Source organism: Perissodus microlepis, chromosome 8 (genome assembly GCF_051167445.1).
Source record: "Perissodus microlepis isolate ML-2025 ecotype Zambia chromosome 8, ASM5116744v1, whole genome shotgun sequence".
NCBI classification, from domain to species: Eukaryota; Metazoa; Chordata; class Actinopteri; order Cichliformes; family Cichlidae; genus Perissodus; species Perissodus microlepis.
In genome coordinates, this window is record NC_140468.1 from 17,340,600 (window position 1) to 17,359,609 (window position 19,010).

The 19,010-nt window shown below is 40.0% G+C and overlaps 1 protein-coding gene across 3 annotated transcripts; it reads right to left on the reverse strand.

Annotated features, from left to right (window-relative positions):
- Window positions 1-492: 492 nt before the first annotated feature.
- On the reverse strand, window positions 493-16,586 carry plekha4 (pleckstrin homology domain containing A4). Of its 3 annotated transcripts, none has more exons than XM_084937812.1 (24): window positions 16,251-16,586; window positions 13,200-13,263; window positions 12,977-13,075; window positions 12,781-12,853; window positions 12,587-12,687; window positions 12,318-12,436; window positions 12,017-12,229; window positions 11,608-11,902; window positions 11,280-11,336; window positions 10,961-11,107; window positions 10,177-10,236; window positions 9,982-10,062; window positions 7,055-7,207; window positions 6,850-6,948; window positions 6,538-6,646; window positions 6,032-6,093; window positions 5,618-5,719; window positions 5,438-5,528; window positions 5,179-5,234; window positions 4,570-4,710; window positions 4,084-4,491; window positions 3,368-3,489; window positions 3,168-3,277; window positions 493-2,211 (listed from the first exon to the last, which is right to left on the reverse strand). In XM_084937812.1, exons 1-24 carry the CDS (start codon window positions 16,289-16,291, stop codon window positions 1,022-1,024), a joined length of 3,993 nt encoding a protein of 1,330 aa, XP_084793938.1. In that variant the 5' UTR covers window positions 16,292-16,586; the 3' UTR covers window positions 493-1,021. The 3 variants fall into 3 exon arrangements, with proteins under 3 accessions (XP_084793938.1, XP_084793939.1, XP_084793940.1); XM_084937813.1 differs by lacking the exon at window positions 16,251-16,586 and adding an exon at window positions 13,466-13,832; XM_084937814.1 differs by lacking the exon at window positions 10,961-11,107.
- Between the last annotated feature and the right edge of the window lie 2,424 nt (window positions 16,587-19,010).

A 19,010-nucleotide genomic window follows, 5' to 3' on the forward strand; every position in this document is an offset into this window, starting at 1 on the left:
GCAGGAATATGTTTAAAGTGAATAGCCCTGTTAGAAACTAGCTATATTTACGATTACTGTTCCTAATTTACCATTTACACCAAATGAATTCACCAGCCCATACATAGTGTGTATGCTCACTGTTATTAGTATGCGTGCTGATATTGATATCACATTTGTAAACAGATCAGTGGGTCTCTCTCTCAGTGTATGTCTGCATGTGTGTGTATATGTGTGTGGCTCAGTAAACATAAGGTGGTGCTGTCTTTAAGAGAGAGAGCCTGGGAAGTGGTGATGTAATGTGTTCTCAGACAATGATGTCATCGACTGAGACATGGCAAGGATTTAAAGTGACAAAGGCTTTTTCAGCAGCCCCGTGTAATTCTGCATCAGGTCTCCTCAGAGAAAAGCACCTAAACACCACGGGGACCTTCAGTGGGTGGGAAAAAAAGGGCTGAAATTAGAGCAAAACATAAATGTGATTCTGGCACATACAAAGCTCGAGTCTGGGTCTCGACGTGGCACACAGCATTTTTATTAATCAGGATATCTGAGATACAAAAAACAACAACACATTTTGCAGCTGGAACAATAAAAGGGTTACCAATCACGAGCAGCCATTAGCTATGACTCCTGCGCTATGTTGAATGCATATTTTGAGAGGAATGATCATGTTAGCCTCAAACACAGAGCATGTATCGACAGCGGCTATAGAGAAGGTATTTGGTTTTTTTCCACTGCAAGAACAATACTTTATTTCCATACAGTACATAGTTTTTGTTATGATGAAATATTAAGACTTTCCATTGCATTTGCATAAATGTTCAACAGTAGATAGTGGAAATGTTTAAACTTACCAAATATTAAAGGTGTTTCTGATACTATATGTTCCCATTATACAATTTGTAATTTAAAATTAGGTCCAGACTCCTTCAGTCAGTTGAATTCTTCTAACATTTTTCACTGCAGTCACTCTAAACTGTGTTCTTGTCCTTCTTGAGTTTGTTCACTTAAGCTCCTTAAGCCGTCTCTGTGCTTTCTTTTATAAACTTGTCCTTAATACTGTTACTCTCGCCTTTCCGAAAGAAGCACTCCGAATCACACGTCCGTCTTCACGCACAGAGCTGGATAGAGCAGCAGAGCTTTTGTTGCCTTGTTCTGGGACATTCTCATTTTTCTCCTCACATAAACTAGCAGACTTTTTCAGTTCTTCCGATCTCACTCGCCCAAACTTCCTGTCCCCTGACTCTTTCGTTCCACTACGTTCCTCTCTTGTCTGACTTGCACTTCCATCCGGTGTCTGGTTGGGATCAGTGTCCCCAATGCAAACTCTGCCAGTAGTTTCTTTAACTTTCAGCTGGCTTTCTGACCTTGAGTTGTCCTCACATTCATTTGCAGCGCTGTTTTCAAAAACAGAAGGATCTTTTGTTGCTTTTTCCTGAAGGTCCACTGTTGAATCTCGAGGTTTGGAAGCAGCTGTCCCACTACTTTCATTACCATTAAATGACACAGGCTGAGTGACATCCTTATTCTCTTGGTCAGATGAAGGGCCAACATTACTGGCAGCATCGGCTGGCACAGACTCAGTGATCAACAGTGGGTCTTTATCTTCTGGCCCAGATGATGTTTGAGCACATGAATTCCCATCGTTCTTTGTTATGTCTGAATCTGAAATACTGATATCACATGCAATCTTATAGAAGAGTGAATGGTTCTCTTTCATCTTCTCTAAGCTCTCACTCACTGCTGATAACATTTCATTTGAATCAGTAATGCCATCAGATGAAGCTGCCTGGTTGTCTGCTGCCTCCTCATTACACAGTGTTTCTGTGGCAGGGATCTGTAGAGGTATGAATCCTTTCCACTGGTTTGTGGAAAGGAACCATTTGGCTCTCAGATCAGAGGCCTTAGAATCACTTTCATTATCATCACCATCAGGATTGTCTTCAACCTTTTTCTGTTCATCATCTTTGAGACCTATGAATCTCTTCCCTCCATCTTTCGGATAAACAGTCATGGATGAGATATGATAGGGTGAAGCTGGACGTTTGATCTTACTTTTGGCAACCCCCGGTCTCCCGCTGTGCTGTGTTCTGTTCTCTAACTTGGCCTGATTATTAAGTTGCTGGTGTTCTTCCTCTTTATCCTCAGATATTGCACTTGAAAGCTGAAGCTCTCCAGAACTTCTTAAGTTATCCCCACAGCTTCCATGGCCATCATAGCAATCATGGCCTGAAAACACAGATGATTTAATCTGTCAGGTTCAACAGTTAGCAGTTAGCACTTCTACTAATATAGAAACCATCATAAAAGTTTGACGTAGCCACCATGGTGCCACCCACTGGCTAGTGGACTACTGTTAAAAGCTGTAAGTTCAGTTGCTGTATCATCATTATAATGTTGGCCCAGGACCAACATTGCAACTAACCAATCACATTGTTGTAATATCATAACAAGAATAAGAAAAAAATGTTTATGTAAAACTCTCTTCTACAACAAATAGTAAACATTACAAGTGTTTTCTTAATTAATTTGTGCAATATAACAGACATAGAATCAAGTTAGGCTTGCTGTTAACCAACTTTAGCTTACTTGTGTTGGTTTGCTAGTGATAGTTTTTAATAGCATTAGCTAACTTCTTAGCTAATGTGAACAGACTGCTTAGACAATGAGATTGTTCAGCTGCAATGTTCATCCTGGACCGACATTGTTATGATGTAGGAACAAGACCAACATGGGGATATCAGATTGTCCACGGTCTTATACAATAGCAACAAGGTAGCCAAGGGCTAAACTGTTTCCTGCCTTACTACTGTTTTTCTTCTTTCCTCTGAATGTCACAACAATTTACAAAATTAACATCTTTTTGTTTAAAACTGCCATAAAACTGGCAATCAAAAACATAAACTTATTAGGAAAATGCTGATTGAAGTCATAAATTGAGTGAAATTGAGTTCAGTAGAATCTATTTTTGAAACCATAAGCGTTGCCCCCTGCTGGCTATAAAAAATAATGCTTCCAGTCAATTTCAGACTCCTAGTCCATGTCTGTCTTTTATATACATTCAATGATCTTTAATTGTTAATAATGCCTAGTGTCCTAAGTGACAAGTTAATTATTAACTCAACTACTATATAATGTTAGTAAATCTATATAAATCAGTACTGTATTGCTAAATTGGTAAGTACCTGCTTTCAATCTTTGTTTTCTCGCTGCATCAGGGGGAACATGGTGAACTTCCTTCTCCTTTCCCATAACCGAGAGCTGACTGTGTGTAGTGGCACTCTCTCTGACTGCGCTGATAGACAGACAACAGACAATTTGCTGAGACTTCCATCAATATAAAGCACATTTACACTGTGTAAAAAAGAAAACAGACCCCCCACACCTTCTTATGACTCTCTCTCGTATTCGTTCCACTCGCCGGAGCTTGGCCTCTCGCTGTTCAGGGGTCAGACAGAGGTCATAGTCCATGTTTGAGGTCAGAAGGGCAGTAGACTGCTCCGCTTTCTGTTGAGATAGATTTATATTAAAATGCACATATAACAATAACTTTAACTAAAAGAATAATTTTAAGAGCGCCATTTATAATTTTCTATGCAGTACTGATAAATACAACTGATGCAATGATATTAACATATCTGTCACATCAGGCCTTCTATTACAGCTCAAATACAGCTTTAACATTTTATTAGGCTTTGAGTCACTTATAAAAGTGATACTGAATTAACTGTAGTTCAGAATTACTGTACAGACACCGATACAAGGCCTCTTGCTTCATTTAGAATCTCCAGCTGTTTGTTTAAAAAAAGCTTTATATCCGCATTAAACTTTAACGCAATGTTCACATATTAAGTTCAAGAAAGTAAAATAAAAAGTAAAAAATAAAGCATATTTAAAAAAAACAAAAGGAAAAATGGTCTATGTGCAATTGTCATACATCCCGACAGAGGAGATAAATCTACTGTCAACAGCACATTAGAGCTCATTCAGACTGAGTTAAATTAATCTGCAATCTGATATGAAATAAAATGTGATGGATTTATCGTATTGTATCCTTTTAGTTTATTAATCATATGAATCTTAATGTTGTCTTCTTCTTACCCTTATATTTGAGATTGCGCTTCCATTTTCTAAACCGGCGTCATCTCGAATTTGATTGCTTGACGTCTCTAAACTCTCAGTTCTGCTCACTTCTGAACGTAACTCTTTCGTGGAGGTCCTGGATGCTCCTTGATGCTGATCTTTGTATGTCTTCTTAATGGGCTGATCCTGGTCCATCTCTGCTGAGGACCAGTTTTGATCAGGATTCTCCAACAACGGCCTCCTGGGTGGTTTGCTTAACAGTTTTTTACCCTGTTCAGCCAGATTTAGCTGTTTCTCAGATGGGATCTGCTCAGCCAGTGGAGTATCAAGCTCAACAGGAGGATCCTCGACAGAAACTCGTCTGGCCACGAGCGAAGACGGTAGTACAGCTGTAACCACTCGCGTCACCCTTAAGGGAAAAGGGGCCTGAGAGAATACCAAGTAAGAAAAGTAAATATATATACAACACAATATAGTCATTCATTCATTCATTACTTGGCAAACCTCTGCTTTTGGCTCTGAACTTTGACCCTGAGTCTGGGCACCTGGAGCAGGAACAGGAGGTTTTTTCCTATTAGTCACCCTCTCCTGATTTCTCTTCATTCTCTCAATCTGCTCTTCTTCACTCATCTTCATCTTCAGCTTCTAGAAAAAAAAACATGGGCTGTTTAGAATATGAGTCATTTATGATGACTGCAGCTCAAAGATTCATAAAGCGAGAAACCCTGTCAGCCATTATAAAGATGATTAAAATAGCTTTATGTTTGAATCTGTTTGTGCTGAAGAATCTGTGTGTGTGAAATTATGATGGATATTTGCTCGCTATGCCTGTCTATATATACTGTTATATATATGCATTTGTGCAGGTGAGAAAGAGGGGGTTGGTGGCTACTGTTGAGCTGAGCTACTGTATTGAGACGTGAGCTTCTACCTCCCCCTCTCGTCTACAACAGGTACTGCAACATGCCCTAATTGCAAGGAGGATGAGAGAATCAAAGAATTAGAATTTGGCTGTGATTGCAATGAGGAAATATCAGCTTTGACTGCTTCTATATTTGGAGCATTTTGGATCACACCGCATGCCAACACACAGGAAATTATGAAGAATCAAACCTTGGTCGATTGGTTGGTTGTGTCTGGTGGGATCCACTTTGAACCAGACTGAGAGTCTAAAAATGAGATGAAAATAGAGGAAAGTGGAAAAAGGATGGATATAAAGAAATGTAAGGGTAGAAAGCCACTGTGGGATAATTTAGCATTATGCAAAGAACACCTACTAAAGCTATTAATAATAGATATGACAGAAAAAATTTATATACAGCACGGTGTATTAATATCAGCCTATTTCTATAGTGAGCATATTTGTGCCAACCGGAGGGATCTCTATGTGCTTTCACATTAAGGAGGGCAGGCTGGCTGTTTCCTCTTCTGTGTACAGGATCAACAGTGTGGCTGTAGATTGCCTGAAACATAAGCATAGAAATATCAGAAACATCCATGAAAATATTACCAAACCTTAATGTCTTTTCTGGCGGATTTTAAAATTGCCCACCTCATATGGGGACTCTGCCCATCCATGGCTCATGTTCCTGCTCTGGCTTTCTTGTAGCTCCTGGGGTAACGGTGGGCGGACTGGCGGCTCCTCTTCCACGTCCTGCAGGGATCATAGGAATGTGATGAACACTGTGGAACTATTATGGAAAAGCCAATTTATCTGTGCCAGACATAGTCATATAAATGAATGCTGCTCTGTGCAAATCTTGCTGTTCTGTTTTTACTCTCTAACAACTAGTCTCACCCGATGAATATTATCAATAACTAAAATCAAATGCTGTAAAGCCAAAAAACATCAAGTAGCCAGCAAGCCAGCAAAATGACTTGAATGGACAACAATTCCCTGCTTGTTCATAAGCAGAGCGCAAATGTCAGGGGCCACTGACAAATGAACAATGGACAAGTGTCATACCACTGGAAGACACTCTGTGGGAGAGCCAGGGGATCCAGGATGCGGAGCTGTGGACTGAAACACTGAGGGAGAGACAGAAAAGGTCACAGTGTTGAATCTGCTCATTGTCAGGTTATTGTCAGGTTCCATGTGCAGTATCAAGGTTACACTAGGAAACTGCTGTATACACTGGTGGCCCCAAGTGGCAGCCAGGAGCAATTATTATTATAATTAGCTATGTGGCAATGATCTGCACTGAATAACTACATCACGTGTCTTGCTTTAAAACATGGTATGTCAATCATTTGTATTATTGAGTACATGAGTTTAGGGGTATCTGTAGCTCCGACAGTGTAATGAGCTGGTGTTGTTGATAACCTTTTTTTCATTTAAATGTCACATTTAATGTGCTGTTATTGTTCAGAAATGCAAAGATTCAGGCAAAGATCGACTGTTATAAATGGCTGAAAGCAAAGTTGTGCAGTAAGAGTCTGAATATTACAGTAGGATGTCTAGCTGATGCTCACAGTGATGTCTCTGTATCCCCAGCAGGTAGCGGAAGTGACTCCGATTGGATTTTAGTCCATCGAGTATGTCTTCCATCATCCACAGCTCTCTCTGAGCCTGAGATTGCTCCTGATTGGGTAGAACATGGACATGATCCACATAGAACATCAAAACATAAGAGAGTTTCACATTTTGAGCCCCACTCCCCACATGAGGATCATCAAAGTTGAGGCAAACTTTTCAATGGATGTTGTGCACACTTTAACAAAGTTTCTTTGTGAGGCCATGGGTCTTATTAGGTAAAAACTATTTGGTTTGTAGTGTAAAATTACTTGTGGCATTCCAAAGTTACAGATGTGCTGAAGTTGTGAACGGACAACAGACAGTTCACTCTCCATCCTCTCATACTGGCACCAAACCCGCTCTATTTCCTGAATATAAAGAAAATATCAGAGGATTAGTGGATGATTCAGCATCAGTGAAGAAATATTATTGTAATCTAATATGAGGGTTTTTGTTTTTTGTTTTTTTACACACCAGTGATACGTCACACATTCTGGCCCGGACTGTCACCAGCTCCTCTTGTAACAAAGCCTTCTCGGTCAGCGCTTCCTCGTGGGCCTGGGGTCCATGGCTCTTCCACTCTTCTAGCTGCAGTCTGGAAACTTCCAAAGCACACTGGACATTGTCCTGAAACACGTGCAGATGTGAGGAAAAGAACTTTATATGTGTGTAAAGTTCTAAATAAACATAAACAAAATCTGGCTGTACTTCTTGTAGCTTAATTGCACAAATGTTTTAATTACTCAATAAGTTCAGTAACTTTTCTTACGACTGTCCTATTTTTTCTGTAATAATTGTTGTAATTGTTAATAATAATTGAACCTATATATTTTTTAAATACATTTTCTTTCTATTAGTTGAGTGGAACCAAAAGTAAAGAAATAGGTGTTTGGTTGATTATTAGTTGGTTGTAATAGTGCTTCTTGCCAATAAATCTTATTCCTTTGTAGAGTGTGTTTATTTCCCTTTAAATGGTGCCATATCTACAAGGAAAATCCATTTGTAGGTAGAGTAGGTGGGTTGCACCTGTGAGCAGGGACCCTGCTACAGCAGTCAGTTAGTGTCTGCTCTAAGCATGGATAGAGCCTGTGCCATAGGGCAATTTCAAGCTAGTGTTCTGCAAAGCTGCAGCATTATTTGGAGTGAATCCCAGTATCGTCTCCAAATTGAAGCCCAAGTTCCATATAACAGTGGATGCCAGAGACAGGACCAAGAAGTTCACCACAAGAAGACCATTTCCTCATGTTGTCAGCACCATAGATAGTCTGCTACAAATTTATAGTCAAGGTTTGCAGGACAATATGCCTGACTACTCTCTGCCCAGACAATGCAGAAAAGCCTACATACAACCAATCCCTGGTCTCATAGGGCTGCCAGGAGGCTTGCCAGGACTGCACTTCACTGCCAGGCCTGTTTGCGCTAAGTGATGAGTCAAGATTTTGCCTACGGCAGGTGGATTGTAGGACCAAAGTGTGGAGAAGATGTGGGCAACGCTATGCTGATTGCTGCACTGATAGGGTAATGGCTTTTGGTGGAGGCATGTCATCATTGGAGGCAAACTAAACTCAGAGAAATATCAAGATGAGATTCTGCAACCACTGGCAGTCACACATCTCCACAGTCCTGGACCGAACTCTATCCTCCAAGAAGACAACGCTTGCCCCCACAGAGTGAGGTTTATCAGAGAGAACCTTCAGAATTTGGGAGTGGGTAGGATGGAATGGCCTGCTTGCAGTCCTGACCTCAACCCCACTGAATACTTGTGGTATCAGCTTGAGCATGCTATTCGTGCCAGAGTGATCAGCACAATCACACCACACCACTGACTTGCAACAAATGCTGTTGAAGAATGGGATCCCATCCCACAGCAGTGTGTGACAAAGCCGGTGACCAGCATGAGGAGGACGCACCAGGCTGTTGTTGCTGTGTACGGTTCTTCCACATGCTACTGAGGCCCTGTTTGTTAAATGAATAAAATGTTAACTTGCCAGTATGTCTTCTTTTTTAAGGCTTCAATCATCTAATCCAATAAATGACACCAATCAAGAGTCAAAAGCAGAAACAGCTGTTTGGGATTGGCAGAGAAGATTTGGTAAGTTAATTATGGGTGCGATCCACATACTCAACTCTGCTGCTCAACCCACGAATACGTTTTCCTTCCAAATCTTACACCATTTAAAGGGAATTAAATGGTGTAAGATTTGTTGCCAAGAAGCATTTTTACAACAACAAACAAATACTTGACCACACAAACGTTTCCTTGCTTTTGTGCTAATATATATATATATATATATATATATATATATATATTAGGGGTGCAACAATACTCGTATCGATATTGAACCGTTCGATACAGTGCTTTCGGTTCGGTACGCATATGTATTGAACAATACAAAATTTTTAATTTATTTTATCAACTTTTCTTCTGACGATGCTGTCTGTGTTGAGAGCTCAGTGGATCTGCGTTCGACTACTCCGCCTAGGCTGCACTGTCAAGCACAGACCACTGAGCGCAGCGCAAGCTAGCAAGACAGAAGCTAAGCTCGTTGCAACATGGCAAATTGAACCTCCCCCACCCTCATTCAGATCTGGCCTTTGGAACTATTTTGGTTTTCATGTGACGTATGACCCTGAAGGTAAGCGCGTCATGGACTAAAGTAAAACCGTATGTCGGATGCCACGCAATGCTAAATTACATGGTTGGGAACTACTGCGTTAGCGCAGTTAGCTCGTTAACGTGACGTCGTCCAGCCCCACGCACGGGGCGATCCGCGGTAGCTCGTTAAAGGAGATTTGCCGTGTTGTGGCGTTAACGTCATTTCAGATTAACGCTGACAGCACTAGTGGGAACAAAATGAATATGACTGCACATTTACTCCGACATCATCCTAGTGCAAAGACAAGTGGAAGCAGACAAAAACAACAAGCACGCATGCTACAAACTTTACCCGAGTCATTTAGACAGCGTTAGCACATGATTCTCCTTATGGGGACCTGATATGTTTAATATGCTGCTGAGAATATAGCCCAGAAGAAACGTATAGTATAGCTTTTATTTTGGAAAGAGCCATTTCTCTGTAATAAACTCTCTTTTCCAAATATGAGTGATTTCTCGATCAGATAGATTTAGTATTTTATTATTAAATTTAAAAACTGTACTTTTGAGTTAAAATATATATTTATAATTTTAATAAATGACAAATTAAAAAAGCATGAACATTTTTTTGTATCGAAAAAATATCGAACCGTGACACCAAAGTATTGAACCAAACCGAACCGTGAATTTTGTGTATCGTTGCACCCCTAATAAATAAATATATGTGTGTGTGTGTGTGTGTCTTTAGATTAAATGCTTGGGTCATGTATTGTCTATATAGAATTAAATCTTTAGAATTTCCGACCTTATCCATTTGCAGCTGGGCCAATTCTACAGACAGAGACTGCAGCAGTTTGTCACACCCACACAACCTTGTTAACACAGCCTGAGGAGACAAAATCAAACTCATGACATCTACAAAAAAAACCTAACAAATTATTTCAGTTTGCGCTGGTCTGGTGACTGTTAAGACCCACATGCTGAAATTATGAACACTCACGTCTGCATCACTTTCAAGAGGCCGGAGTGGTGGCATTTCCCTCGGGTCAGGTTTTGGGGCCTGAAAATCATCATAGTCACCCTTTTGTTTCACAGTACTTTTTTTTTTTTTTAACAATGATTTTAAAATATTTCTCCTTCCTCTTCACAAACCTTCAATGTATCATTAGATACCTAAATATATATATATGTTAACATTTTCTTTAAATTTATTTAAAAAATCTTGCTAATGTTAAATCATATTAAGGGAAACGTGTAGATTAATGCTTAAATGTTACTGCCTGAATGTTAAAACTCAGCTGTTTTAACACTGCAGAACACTGCACAAGCTTTAGCACACTGCAACCATCTGCTTATAGCATGAATTGCCATGAATCTGAGAGACAGAAATGTTGAAAATGCTTAAAACACGTATTTTTAGATTACTGATCAAACAACAACTTCATGTAATAGTCATTATAGTACATGTAGCATAATCTTGGCAGACAAAACACAGTATAAATACACAATAAAACAGAAAAACACAATTATAATAACAAACACACAGTTTATTAGTAACAAAAAAAACAGACTTAGTGACAATAAAAGACAGTGACAGACATATAACAAGTCAATGACATACACAGGACAACTGTATTAATACATTTAGAAAAAGTCTACAGTGTTTTCTTTCTTTTCTTTTTTAAATAAAGGGGTAGGACACGCGACACCACAGCACCACTGAGCATGTTGTACCACACAAAATGCTGTAAGAATACAGCACAGTTCAGCAGGCTGGGCTGTACCATAGCTGGCGGTAGCACACAAACAGATAAATGGCTGCGGTGATGGTGATGATGGTGGTGGTGTTGTGGGGGGTGTGGAGAATGTGAGGCTCTCGATGAGGGGGGTAAAGGGGGCAGTAAGTCTGCATGTGCCCCTGTGGAGTAACTCTGAGGAAGGAGACCGCATGTATGTGAAAAGAGAACACAATATCAAACACTGTGCTACTGTGCAGAGAGAGTAAAAACTGTTATTGGTGACTTTAATGATCTGTTTCAGAAGATTTTACTCAATGAAATTTGACATTACTAATAACAACAAAGATTTTTTTTAATTGCTTACCTTCCCTAAAGGTCTTCGCCCACTGCTATGATGAACAGAACCATATACAGGGGCAGGCTAAAGACAGGGAAAGAGAAAGGGTTGACAAACATGAGCTGTTAACACAAAACCGTGCTTTAAAAGGGCCATTCCACTCAAGCTGATGCTTTTTAATACACTGTATTAGTCAAGTTAGATAAAATACGTGATACAACTTGGATACTTTCTTTCCAATCCCCCTGTTTGGAGGCCATTTCTCTGAGATAAGATGAGTTTTGGCATTAGGTTTTATACAGATTGACTCTCATGAAACAATTAAATATCAAGATCTTTTTTTGAAAGTTCCAACCTTGCTTAGACTTTGCCACCTTTCTGAGCCTGGAGTGCTGGGATTGGATTTGAACTCCAGATTCGGTGAGGCAGGTGCATAGTAAAGAGTATGTGGCAGCATGATCGGGTCATCATGGGGTCGTATGTCAACCCTTCCCATCGGTGTGTGTGGTCTTGATCCCAGCTGACCTCTGGAGGTCAAAGAACCTGTTGCCATAACATCTGTTTGTGACGGTGCGATTTGACCTGGGAAAAAATCCTCCTCCTTGTTTGGACCACAAGCTCTTCTTCTGCTTAAATCTGGGCTCGGTGTTCTGTTTGTGAATATAGCAGAAACAGCACAAAGCAGCTTTTGCAGTTATTGTTTCAGCTTTTAAGAAAACCACTTGGATATGCCATTCACACACACACACAGACGACTTGACAACCTGCTGTTTCTTTGATGAATGCTCCGCCTCTCCCTCTGCTCTGAGTGCGATCTCCCCATCCTTCCACCACTGAGCTTACTCGGTTCACTCAGAGTCCTGCTGACGTGCCTGTGTTTCTGGGATAGACCCTCATCATCAGAGGGAGATTTAGGGAGGTCCACTGATTCACTGCTGCCACCTATCTGCGTAAAGTCGTGATAACTTGAGCAGCGCCTGAAAGCATCAGAAAAATGCTTGTGAGTCAAAATGGTGTAAAACGACCGAATGTAAAACCTCATGACTATTTTGAATAGAACTGTACCTGTTCATGGAGCTATCTGGCTCCATTGCAGCAGACTGACTGAGGGCTCGAACCCAACCCAACATGTCCTCCTGAGTGTCTGCACTGAAGAAATAAGAGCGCATCCCCTGATGCACTACCTAGTTTGACACATATTATTCACAAATTGTTTTTTTCATTATTAAAAATTCACATTTCCTAATCTACATATACACTTAAATATTGCATGCACATACGCATGATTGGAGAATGCCTTACATCCTTGCAATGACTTGGTTTAACAATAATACCTTAAAGGTGAACTTTCTGTTCTTGCATTCCCTCGGTGTGCAGAACAGGATTTTGTAGCTTGGCAGTGGGATGCTCCCCAGAACAGATTCTTCTCTGCTGTCTGAGAAGAGGATGGACGAGACATGAACAAAAGAAGGGATGCATCACCACACATGATAGAATTTCTCCTCCAGACAAAGTGCCGATCTCTTACCTTTATAGTAAAACAGACAGTAGTTAGAGAGGACGAACCATCGTCTTTTCCAAAGCTTCAAACCAGAGCTATCCTGCGGGAGGAAGATCAATTAGGCTCTGCTCTTCAGTAAACTCAGTCACACACTCTTCCGCATGCAACAGTGAACTTGTTGATCTTTTTAAGTAGATCATGAAAGCAAATGATGCAAAAGTACTTTTTTGTTGAGCCATCCCCTGATAACCACAGGGCAGTTGGGGTCTCTCTTGGCAGACTGACACCTCTTCCCGAATGTCTGCACCTTCCCATCACTTTCCTGTTACCAAAACAGGGAAAAAATACATTTGTGTGCACACATGTGCTTATGCATTAACAGCATCACACTAGGTCACCCATGCGTACAAAGATGGGAGCCTTGTAATTTGAAAACAAAACTTTACCACGGGAAAATAAGATATTGTGGCCACGCTGGACGCTTGGCTTACTCTGTCGTGGTCATCCATTCTGTAGGGTGACAAATATATGTGTTCAGACCACAGGAAAAAGATGGAAACAACAGTTAAAAGGAAATAGTCATACAGTAATAAAACCCCATAAAGTTCCACATAGACCCCCTGAATACCAAGATACATGGCTGTAAGATGACTCTGCCCACATATTCAAATGAGCTACTTGAAGCTGGTATGGCTAAGATGTAACCGCTTACCAGTACAATCTGAATCAGTGTCCCCCTCTGTAGAAGCAGTCAGTCACTCCACTGACCAGCAGCCCTGTAAGCTCCGACGTAACAAATGCCACATTCCTATATAGTTGAGATTTTTCCCTGCTCAACTGTTCATTCTCTCAAGGACTTGGTGTGGTTGCCCCATACTTCCAGAAAAACTCTCCCACAATTCTATTCTGAGCCATAACAGGCCGGTGCGCATCCCCACCATGCAAACTGACAGGTGACAGCTGCGTCGCTGTGGTGGTAGGGAGGGGCTGGGACTGTGTGAAAACCAATCTGGCAGCAGGGACGGGGCTGGTATGAGACACTATCTGGTCCAAACTGCATAACTGCAGTGTGGATCGCTGAGAATAGAAAACCCAAATAAAGGAGCATGGTGGTGGGAAAGTAAAAGTTGTTTACTTTGTATAATAATAATAATAATAATAATAATAATAATAATAATAATAATAATAATGGTATAGTAGTATAAAAATTTAAATATAAAAGGGAAAATAAAATTTTTGCATGTTTATATGTGACAATATACAACAATCTGTCCATCTAGTATTTTATGTTAAACTACTTTCTTATTACTGTTTCTTTTACTATTAGTGTGCAGTATATATTTATATATTTCTTCATGTGCTACAACAAAAATATTCCTTACATTTCTTTTGTGTGTGCATTAGGGCTGCCACGATTAGTCAACTAGTCACGATTACATCGACTATCAAAATCGTCGACGACTAATTTAATAGTCGAAGCGTCGTTTGAAGGTAAGATCACAAAAGACACAGGAATGAGTAGTAGGATTTAAGAGTGTAATAACGGACTGAAACAGAAGATGGCAGCACTGCATGTACAGGGATGCCAGCTGCCGTTAAACCCCGAAGAAGAAGAAACTGTGTCCCAGAATTCATAGCGCGGCCCAGCTCAGTTTACAACAATGGCGGCAGCTAGTTAGTTTTAATATTACTCTTATTATTCTTTCTGGGTCACAAAATAAACGTTTAACATATTTTCAGGCGAGAATGTAAACCTCAAATATCTGCTCAGTTTATCAAGACACCACATATTTTCAAAAGCGCTCCGACGTTTTCGGAGACGTCTGTTACCCACTAGCTCGATAGCTAGCCGGGGGCAAGGCTCACTAGAGCCCGTGAGAACACCGGACACCTGGCAAATCGTTTTCAAACCACCAAAACCACCGCTGTCTTTCGCTACTCAGGTTAAACATGATATATAAGTCACTTAGATAACTTAAAAATGTTATTGTTTGGCTTTTTCTAGTATTTTATTTGTTCCTGAGTAAATCGGTTTGGCTGAGATTAAAGTTATAGTTTTTACACAGCTGAATAAACGTCAAGCAGACAGCTGATCATCAGAAGTGTGAGATGCTTGAGAATATACTCTGGTGTCCTGTTATATTTTAGATAGCAAGGAGTTTATTAAACCTCACCGAAACAATCTGCAAATTTCATTAAAATTTAACAAACTCTCATCTTGTCTTTATTTTAAGTTAGCACATACCTTAAACACTTAAAGCTGTAAGCTAATGATCGTTATATAAGAGCAAATGCATGCTGGTGCAATAAGCTGTAGAGATGCATGATCTGATTAGTCGACTAATCGAAAAAATAATCGGTGACTAGTCGACTATCAAAATAATCGTTTGTGGCAGCCCTAGTGTGCATACTATGTAAGGCATTTGCATTTGTCCATAAATATTTGACAGCAAAATAACTCCAATGGAGAAACTGAAATTTCGAGTTACACCTGCTCAAGCTTCCTTATCAAAGATGTATTTTTACGGCCTTCTTGGCTCATTTGTGACCCTTGTGAAACACTAATACAGATGAACTTGAAGATGAAAAAATAAATCACGAGGAACATCTCACGTTGAGCCACCACAAACACTTGCGGATGAACCAGATGTTTGATATGATTTGGTATCCACAAGCTCTGCCGGTATCAATCGCATTTCCCTACAAGCGCGGCACGGAGTAAATGAGAGAACTCAGTCACATCTTTGTTAGAGACCAACAACCTCATAGCTACTGGGGGTTCTGTGGGTGTTGTGAAATATTTGGAAAATCTCCTTTTTAATCAGTGAGGGTCACCACCTCAGAGAGGAGAAGACTTAAAATGCTAAAGAGGGATGGTGGGGAGGACAAACGGTGGGTCTGTGCACGACACAGAGTGCGCTTTGTGATGCCCGAGGACTCTGAAGCATCATGTGAAGTTGGACACAGATCATGTTGAATACATTGCCCCAGAAAATAATCCTCTCCCTCTCTCTATCAACAAAAACATTTGCATGTCTCCCACATTCTCATACTTTTAAAAGCCAACGAAAGCTATCAAAATACGTTTGACCTTGATAAGCAAAGCAGTGACGTAGGACACTCTCTCGACTCTTAACTGGGCTGTCATTTCTGAGGACACGAGATTGCTGGTTGCTGCACATTTTAAGGTGTTGAAGCCATAAAGTTGATGCTTATAAGAGTAAAACTTGCTGAGTTACTACAGAAAAGTTTAGCACAGGTTTAAAGAAGTCCCTCAGGGGGCCACTGAGTGTTTCAGCCACAGATAATAAATATCAGCCACAAAGCTGCTTCACAGTATTGTTAACCTTTAGCAACTTTTGCTCACAATTTGTCACATTATTGACCAAAGATTAAATAAAGATAAATGATTAAGAAAGTGTGGTGTTTAACTGTGCAACCATCTAGAACTACATGAGACATAAATGTTAATAAAGATGCCATATTGCTGTATATACCTGACTAATCGCGCCTGCTTGCTGGCTGCTTCAAGCTCCATCACTTGGCACTGTTCCTCACAGCATCTCTTCAGGCTTGGCAGCCTTCTTCTTGGCTACCACGAGCTCCTGTTGCCCAAACAGTCACAACGCTCTTCGGCTACACTCCGCTGCTCTCCGTGGACGTGTGAATCTCCCTCTCTGTTGTCGACTGTTTCACTCTGACTGACTTGTAGCAGCAGTCCTCGCTTGGTGCTCTACCTACGCTGGCTGTTAGCACTCAGTCTGTTTTTCTGTCCACTAACAGTGCACTCTCTGTGAGCCCCTTCTTTCTTCCTCCCCCTCTTCTTCTTCACTGTCCCTCCCTCTTGCCCTGCCCTTGACAGCCTCTCTGTCTTTTGCTGAGTGTGGGTTTGTGACTCAAGAATTCACACACACACATAAAAAACCCAAAACCCCCCCAAAAACAGCTGTTTTCTCGTGCTTCTGTTTTGCCCCTTGCATTATTTAAATTCTCAGTGTAGCTTTACTACAATCACAGATTTGAATGCCAGTCTTGAGTCATCACCCCCAATAAAAGCCAAAATATTCAGAGAATGAGGGGCACAATGAGACAAAGGCTTTAAGGCTCTGGCTTACTTCCAAAACCATTTGACATTTGGTTGATGGATTGTTTATGCACTTTAAATCTAATTAAAGTTTAAATTATTAAAAGAAAAAGAAGCCTTAAGAACAACTGTAAAACCTCTAGAAGCTGCATTAAAATATAAGATAACCAATTATTTTATAATTAGCCTGTCTAGACTTGAAAGGCTCCCACAATTAGGCAAAAATAATTTTCCCAGATGGTCCCTTCTTATATATTTTTTCTGCTATGCCAAGTCAGCTTCTTGTATAGCTGATTGTAGAGAGTACAGAAGAAAACTAATGATGCTCCGTTAATACAGCTATAAAAAAAGAAGAAGAAAGAAAGTACAGCGCTTTAAGGTTAACGGATTGAGAGTAATTAAAACTATGCCTGTTATATACTTATATGTACAAAAGCTTAACGGGAAGAAAGGCACTCAAAGAGAAACTGAATGCTGATAATCAGCAGTGTACACATGCCTCAGGAGAGCTGGTGTTATTGTAGCACAGGAGTAAGATATCAAAAGCATTTTAAGTGGTATGATAAGGACACGGGAGACAAGAGAAAAGTCAAGTGTAAGCGGGAGCGCTCTGAAGCCTGGTTGGCAGTATCTTTAATCTAAGAGCATCTCCTGTGAAATGAGCTTTTCAGAATCCTGCGACCTAGACACAAACACTCAAGCTATTTCTCAACACTCAATAATAATAGTGCTGTCTTATAATTAGCTCACGTGTCCAGGCCATTTGCTTTTATCCAGGAAGGTCTTGACCCGGGATGCTCAGGATGTCCCGTTCTCACATGGGGCAAATCAGCTAGCCTGCAGTAATTATTGACCACTCCCTTTTAACATAGTGAGCAGTCGCCCGGAGTGACAGACAGCTGCATGGCTACTAATAGTCTGCTGTTACACGCTGAACAACCTCTCATAGGAATATGGGAAATGCAGTTTCTTTTAGTAAGGAAAAAATGGCCAAATTAGCTTGAAAGGTCAAAGGTCAAACATAAATCACACCAACAACATTTTATTCAGCAGCATCCATCAGATGATTAAATCACAGGAAGATTTCTCTGGTCAAAGGTGTGTTATTGGTATTTTCATTTGAAAGCGACCTTGTTTGATGCCCGTTCACTGATTGAGCTTATACCGTGTTAATTATTTATTTAATTTGTTGTTAATTAATTATTTATTTAATTTTAAATTGATTAGACTTTTCCTAATAATATAAATCTCGCATAATACACACATAGATTATCTACTATATCTACAATAGGGTTTAAGGTAATTTTGAATTAGTTCCTACTATGGAAACAATTTTTCTAGATAATAATTTGTTATTCATTGTAAGTATTGTGTTGTGAACTAACAGGTAAAATAGTTAAAGTTCGTGATCTACACTATGTGACATGTGATAACATAGAACATAATTTTCCCCATATTCCCTTAAACAACATTCATGATTAATTTTCTAGAGAAAAAAATACACACAGTAGCACTTTAACATGTTTTGTGATGTTCCATATGTTACATACAAAAACGAAAGATCCAAAAAAGAGAAATCAATTTTTGTGTGCACGTGGTTTACTACGTGTAGAATTGGTTTTCTGTTGTGGTGTACTGACAAGAACAATCCAGCAGGTGGTGCTGTTTAATAATTTCGTCCATCACTGTTTCTGCTGCGGGCACTTTTCATTATGGACATATATGATAAATAAAAATATGTTTAAAAAATACATTGATTAGCTTTATGTTAAAATACTTTATTATTGTATGATTTAATAGTAAATAGAGAGTAGTACAGCCACAATTGGAAAAGAAAAGCCACAATTGCTACTTGCAACCAGAAAAGTATACATGTGAAACATTTGTCCAGCAGCAGAGCATGACAACAGTGTAAAGTGTTATGTATAGATAATATGGAGAGAAAGAGCAACATGAAACTGGTGACCCTATCAGTCCATGTTAGACTGCAGATAGTGTGAATGTGGGCTAGTAGATACGTGACAACAAATCTTTTGGAACCAGTATAACTTCATCACAGTAATGCTTGAGTAGCTTCTGCTGTCGATCAGGTGGTGTGGAACCATGAAGGAATAATATTGTGGAAGCACATTGGAACAAACAGAACTTAGTACTGGTCAGTAACTGGTTCTAT

Bases quoted from the DNA above. Each gene is read 5' to 3' on its own strand.
- plekha4 (XM_084937812.1), bottom strand. From the start codon at position 16,291: ATGGAGCTTGAAGCAGCCAGCAAGCAGGCGCGATTAGTCAG. The intron at 6,647-6,849 runs GTAATTTTACAC...CTACCCAATCAG, and splicing joins GTAACTTTGGAATGCCACAA to GAGCAATCTCAGGCTCAGAG. The intron at 5,529-5,617 runs GTGGGCAATTTT...CTTATGTTTCAG, and splicing joins GGGCAGAGTCCCCATATGAG to GCAATCTACAGCCACACTGT.